The sequence below is a fragment of the Cornus florida genome, unplaced genomic scaffold (genome assembly GCF_030987335.1).
Source record: "Cornus florida cultivar Cherokee Brave unplaced genomic scaffold, ASM3098733v1 CherokeeBrave_3.0.0_Hap2_Chr01, whole genome shotgun sequence".
NCBI lineage: Eukaryota > Viridiplantae > Streptophyta > Magnoliopsida > Cornales > Cornaceae > Cornus > Cornus florida.
This window is the reverse complement of record NW_026775571.1, coordinates 91,586,797-91,593,459: the sequence shown is the minus strand read 5'-3', so window position 1 is coordinate 91,593,459 and position 6,663 is coordinate 91,586,797. Positions and strand designations below refer to the sequence as shown.

Sequence of the window (6,663 nt, the reverse complement as noted above, 5' to 3'; positions counted from 1 at the left end):
AGGTCCGAGTAAATTCTCGAATCACAGGGGAGGTCCATATAATTATGGCAAATCATAGGGGAAATTTGTGTAAATTACTCTTTATACTATGAGATGTAATTTCACGTTCAACAAGTTATTTAAGCCCTTAATACCATGATAAGGGAAGTCCTGCCTAATTATATCAAGGGATGTATCTGAGCCCTTGATACCATGAGACAGGACTTTATGTGACGTCCCGCCTGATTATATCAAATGGATTGTATCTAAGTCCTTGATACCATGAAATGAGACTTTACGTCAAGTCCTGCCTGATTATATTAAAGGGAATGTATCTAAACCCTTTATACCTTGACATGGGTCTCCAGGTGTAGTCCCGCCCCGCCTAATTATATCAAGGGTTTGGTGTCCTCGGCCGGCCAGCTTAGTAAGTAGGTATCTCAATCCTTTGTATTATGATAAGAGACTCCTTGTTGGGGGCCGCCCTGATTGTATTAAAAGCTTAGCTGCCCTTGGTTGGGCAGCTAGGCGTATCTAGCACGATTTATTCAATTTCCTTTATGTTTTTAGTAGGGAGAAGATTGACGGACTGTGGCAAAGTTGTCCCCTGAAATGGTCCCAAAGCTGCAAAGTGGCATTCAATATGCAACTAAAATTGTCATTATAAAAGGGATGTCACATGGGTTGGTATTGATTTTGTTTACCTAGGTATATATACTTTAAATAGCTTTTGCATTCTGATGGTCCATTGAACGAACTCTGTATCGACACTCGAGAGAATAACAATTCTGATGGACCCTACAAGGGCTCCATCAGATTACAGTAAACTAGTCATTCCTCACATTTCATTTGGTCCTTCCTTGCTCCATCTTTAAAGAAATGAAAATTTTTCTGGTCCCCTTCTTTCTACTTTGCGTCATTCATAGTTATATTTTCAACTACCGTACATCACTAAAATATATGCCTTCATTGGAGAAATATATCTCATTACTAAAATATATGACTTTATGAGTAGACTATTTTTATTTGGTTTTAATTTATTTTCTCTTCATAAATATTTTATGATAATTAAATACCAAAAATTAAAAAATATTTTATATTCAAACAAATAGAGTCAGCAGCAAATCCAGGTGTATGTTTTGGTGGGCTCAAGGCCATAAAAAAATAAAATAAAATAAATACTATAAGCAATTTTAGCCCAGCAAAAAAAAAATATTATTATTAGTATTATTAACCTACCCCATTAACAATTTCTGGATTTGCCCTTAAATGGAGTCTAAATCTCATTTGTATTTCCTTGTACTTGAAGTACTATGTGGTTTATTATTAATAAGCTCGTTTACATGTCCAATTTCCTTTGCAGGAGACTTGAAGTCTTAATCTATCCAATAAATTTTTTCATTTTTCTCACACATTATTAACTACAAAATGTGAGTCCATTGGAGAGATATATACTTGAATCCTTAAATCTCATCTGCAGTCAAATAGTAATCAAAAATGGAATATAACGGGCTGGACTGGGCTGACCCATATTTTGAATCACAAGCCTGAGCACCAACGGGTTTTGATGGTCAGCAGGCCGAGCCGGGCTTGAGAAATTTCGAGTAACCAAAGCCTTACTTGTAGGCATTGGAATACTGTACTACAGACTTGGCACAGGTGGGCTGTGGGCTTGAAACGAGTTTTTTTTTGTATGGAAACGAAAACCCTTTCGTTTTAGGGTGGAGATTGGAAAAGGTCACCTATTTATATGCAAAATTATCATTGTTGTTAAAAGCATGTTAATGTTTATTTAGTTAATTTGGTACAGTGGAGTGAATTTTGGAAGAATAATTATTTGGTTATTATTACTAAATGTGAGTTTTTAAATTTTGAATGGAAAAATTAGAAATGAAAAAAAAAGACAGAAAAATTAAGTATGAATTTAAACCAGTAGTTTGAGATTTGGGATGTCAGAATACATCGCCTTGTTGGGTAACCACCCCGCCCACCCCGTTTAGATTGGTTATGGGGGTGGTTATTGGGGGTGAGGATGTGAGTTAGGATTGAAAACTCCAATGGTCATGGGACGGGAATTGGAAAATATCGACCCCCACCTCATTTATAGTGATAAATTATATTTTATCCTTATACTTTATTTTAGATTAAATAATATTAGATATATATTAAGCTAATCCTAGTTTATTCTATTTCAATTACTAAACATCCATTTGTATTATTTTCATTTTAGAACTTTTATATGTTATTTCGATTTTTCTACAATAATATTAAGTTTCAAGTTCCAATTGAGAAGATGTATCTTGTTTTTATCCATAAAAGACAAAAAAAAAAAATTATTATCACAGGTGATTTTTTTTTTTTTTTTTTTTTTTCTATTTATTTTCATTAGATTTGTAATATAATTAGAGAAATACTCTACAAAAATTGCCTCCGCCCCACTAAATAAACGATTTTGGACAAGAATATGAGTAGCCATGTAAAACGGGTTGGGGATGTATTCTTCACCCCAAACCGTGCTGTTGCAATCCCTAATTGGGGCTGTAAACTTAGACATTTGTGAGAATAGAGTGTGTTGGATTCAAAGGAACTCAAACGAGGAGAAGTGACTCTCCAACCCGTTGCCATCCTTATCTAAGTTACAGAGAGAGAGCGAGAGAGACAAAATTTAAGTCAAACGGAGTGAGAACGGGAGCAAAAGCGAACACGACAGAGTTTAAGAGCGGCATCTATTGAAAAATATTGTGCGAATTATATCTCTATTACAAGCAGGACTCGGGAGTCTAAAAGTGTGTAAGTTGAAAAGGGGAACCTGTAATAGGCCCTGCCCATCCTCCTATAAGGACGGGTGAACCAAAGGCCGATGGACTCGAGTCAGGTTGTGGGATTTGGACTAGTTTTTCACCATAAAATTTAATTTATATCACAAATATACCACTTTTGACCACTGTCTCAATAACAGAGAGAAGAAAAAAAAAAAAAATCAAGAAAGAAATTCATTTGACCACAATTTGTTTCTCCAGTTGAAAAAATAAAAAATAAACAAAATGGTAAAGAAAAAGAATGGGCATAGTTAACACTTGAGACTATCATTTAGGGCACGGTAGGTCAGTGTTGCATGACATGGTTTTGTTGACACTGAACCGTTGGATGATTGCGATCGGGTATTGAAATCCCATTATCCCGCCATCGCTGCTTTAGTACTCCTGTCACAGAATCGTCAGTCATTCCCACTCAAACTTGAGAGAGACTAATGGAAACAGACGAAGCCCAACGGCTGCTACCATTTCAGCTTCAATTCGACAAACCTCTTGCCTCTCAGGTTTGTCTAATCTCTCCATCTCTCTATACATGTATGTGTATATCTATATACGTGTGTGTATACAGATATATGTTTAAAGACTGCTTGTTTTTGATGAAGCATTTTCACTTGGCAGATCAAGATAGCGGAATGGAACCCAGAGAAGGATTTACTGGCAATGGTCACAGAGGACTCTAAAATTCTGCTGCATCGCTTCAATTGGCAGAGGCTATGGACTCTCTCTCCTGGTGACCCCTCCCTTTCTCTCTAGACCTATTTTTGTCCGTCTTTATTGTTTCCTATTGAGGGGCATTGTGGGTGTGACTCAAAATTAACTAGCATTGCTGATTGTTAAAAGAGTGTGAAATGTTATGAATTCAATTTCTGTGTTAACCTTACATGTAATCCCCAGAGTTATAAATCCAATTGGTATTACCAATCCTTGCAGGCCTGTTTGGGTTTGGAGTCTATTTGTACTTCATCCCTTTGGACAGGGTTGAAGCCTAGTATGTTGCCTGGCGAAGAATAAACCAAATTGGTATTGTTTTCAAGGAGTGTAGAAACAAAATTGATTTACTCCTACAACAACAAGTCTTTTTCCTACATGAATCCTATGTTTCCATTCTGCTCTATTTAAAGCCATAACCTCAGTCAAAAGAAAATTGATTTACAGTGTGGGATATTTGGTAACTAGGTGGACACATTGGGTCTGAGTGCCACGTTGGTGTTGGATCTTCTAGCTATTATTGGTTTCAAGTTGTTTGCTGAATTAACTGTTTGACCATTAGGGGCTGCAAACAAGGTGTTGGGTGATGTGGTAAGGTTATGGAGTACAGTTAGAGAGAGAATGGTGGGTTTTTGGCTTCTAGTGGGGATTTTAAGGAGACAAAAAATCACGAATCATAGAAACTGTAGGGTGAGATTTGCTTATTCAACTAGGCATACTCAAAACTGACGTGTTAGTGTGTTACTTTTAGCTGTGATGGAATATTGATAGGTAAAGTTCTAAAAAAATTTCAGTCTTATCACTTTGTGCTTTATACATGTTTTCTGACCAATTAATTCGCGAATCAGGTTCCCTTATAATCATAGTCATATTTTGTAAGAATGATAGATTGCATTAAAGTGTGTTGAAGCATTTTGTTTTCAGCAACTACATTGTTTTGTCCAATTTAAAGTGTTGGTTTTAAGATGGTATACGAGGGTAGGGATGTCACCTTTCTTATCCTTTTTTTCCCCCTTTTGTTCTCCTGTTCAGAAGGGTGGTTTGATAGTTCACTGTTTTATCTCTTTTCAGGTAATTAAAGTTTTTTGAGGTATGGTACTTTATAATTAGATCGTAGCTAGTGCATTTTTTTTCCCTCTTTTTTGGGATAAATAATAAATAACTGGTGCATTAACTGGTAACTTAATGGGGAAAAAAGATGATTGATGTAGTTCAGGAGAGAATGGAGCTTATTCAGTGACATAATTATCCAATAAGGAGGACTATCTAATTTAAAGTCGATAATTCTCAAGAAAATTAAGTTTATGATAAAGGGCCAAGTTAGGTATATGTTTAAACTCTACGCTGAGACACGGTATGAAAAATAATTATCAGTCTTGGCAGCTCAAGTTAGGATCATGATTGAAATGGGGACCGTAGAATTATTTGTTTCCTGATCGGCAAATTGTTGAAGAGTGAAGTGTCAGGTTTATAATCAAACACTGCACTGGAGAAAGGATGTTGTCAATGAACAACATTTCGGAAATAGGAAGTACGTCGTCAATCGGTTTATAAAAAGTTCTGATGGGATGTTTGAACTCATACTAATTACCACGTCGTATGCTAATGGAAGATGTGGCTGCTTTTAAATGCTTTGAAAGAATAAGCGAAGCTATAATAACTTGTGGATGGGGAGGATGGTGTGCTTGTGCATGCTAACTAAGCTGCAAAGGATAGAATAAGATATGACATAGATGGAAGCGATGTTAAGGTCGATGCTGGTTGGGTGTTTGAATCATCTGGATCTAATTTTATTTGATTTTATATTCTAACTGTGGAATTAGATGCTTTTGTTATTCAGCTGGAGATTATAGGGCATTGTGACAGAAAAAAGTTTCTCTCTTGAAATGTTGTTTCAGCACTCGAAGGAACACTTTATGGGAGGCAAAAACTGACATTTTTTTTTTCTTCATTAGTAAATTTAACAGGTAGAGAGGAAAAAAGAAAAAAAAAAAAAAAAAAAAAAAAAAAAGGAAGAAGAAAGAAGAAAAAGGAGAGGAAATTCTAACAATGAGTAGAGGTTTAAAAGGAAATGCAAGTGTGGTTTGTGAAGCAGAAAAGAAGATAACGGCTATCCTTGGAGTTCTCATTTTCTTTATGAACTCCTTGTGGAACCATAGAGGTCTCACCGTCTCAGCATTGGTTGTGCTGGGAAGCTGTGAAGTGGAGTTGATAGTATGGTGCTGAAGGAACAAGTATAAAGAGTTTCTGTATCGATAAGGGACGGAGCCATCCTATACCGAGTTGGGGCATCCACCCCCACTGAATTTTTTTTTTTTTAATTACATTTTATATTCATGATTTTGTTTAAATCTTAATAATGTCTTCACAAAATAATACTAAAACCCCCCATTTATAAACTCGCTCCTACTGAAGGTTTAGTCTTCATACTCATGACACTCGCTCCTCTCTTGTGAATACTGTAATTGTTGACTTCTTGTTCTTCAACTATCATGCAACGTTTTCAAAATATGAAATTTCGCCGACAACAATTGTAAGTGTATCCAATAAAAATATCAATTAGCGTTAAAGTTCTTTTGTTTATTGTGATAGTTGAAATATTATCTTATCATTGTTCAAGGCCGCCCCCTCTCAAATAAATTTCTGGCTCCGTCACTGGTAGTGACAAAGATGAGTATTTGTTTTTTCGTGTAGCTCCTGTCTATATCTACTTGTAACCTCCATGTGAACGTTTTCTTACTTCGCTCGCTTCATTACTTGCGGATTTAGAATTTGTAGTGGCTGTTGCTCCTCTTTGATTAATTTTCCTCTATACCTAATCACATATACCTCGGGTGTACTTCTTGGTTTTATTTTGATTGTAACTTGTAAGCGTCAATTGATTTGTATTTGGCAGGCAGGCTCGTGTAGTGCGCTTGGCCACTGCAGAGTGCAGATGGTGTCACATTATTTGATGAAATATCCATGCCGCCTGGAAATTATAGTTTCTGTGGGAATCACATGATTTTTTTTTAACTCTATGCCTCTCTCTCTCACACACACACAGTCACACACTCACTCTCTCTTCAATTTCTATTGTAGACACTTTAACTTTGAAAATTTTGTTTTCTGTATGTGCTTTTAGAGTTTGTCAATTTAATTGGCATATTGGAGTTGTTAG

At 36.0% G+C, this 6,663-nt stretch overlaps 1 protein-coding gene across 2 annotated transcripts in view; it reads left to right on the top strand.

Annotated features, from left to right (window-relative positions):
* The first annotated feature begins 2,804 nt into the window (after positions 1-2,804).
* Positions 2,805-6,663, top strand: part of LOC132306315 (anaphase-promoting complex subunit 4) — a 29,531-nt gene continuing 25,672 nt past the window's right edge. Inside the window, exons 1-2 of one of the 2 annotated variants that reach the window (XR_009481931.1) lie at positions 2,805-3,298; positions 3,414-3,525. Coding sequence is in view for 1 of the 2 variants with exons in the window: in XM_059803656.1 (XP_059659639.1) it covers positions 3,230-3,298; positions 3,414-3,525 (181 nt within the window). In the remaining variant the exon portion in view is untranslated. The remainder of the gene's footprint in view (positions 3,299-3,413; positions 3,526-6,663) is intronic. The other variant, XM_059803656.1, reaches the window with a different exon arrangement.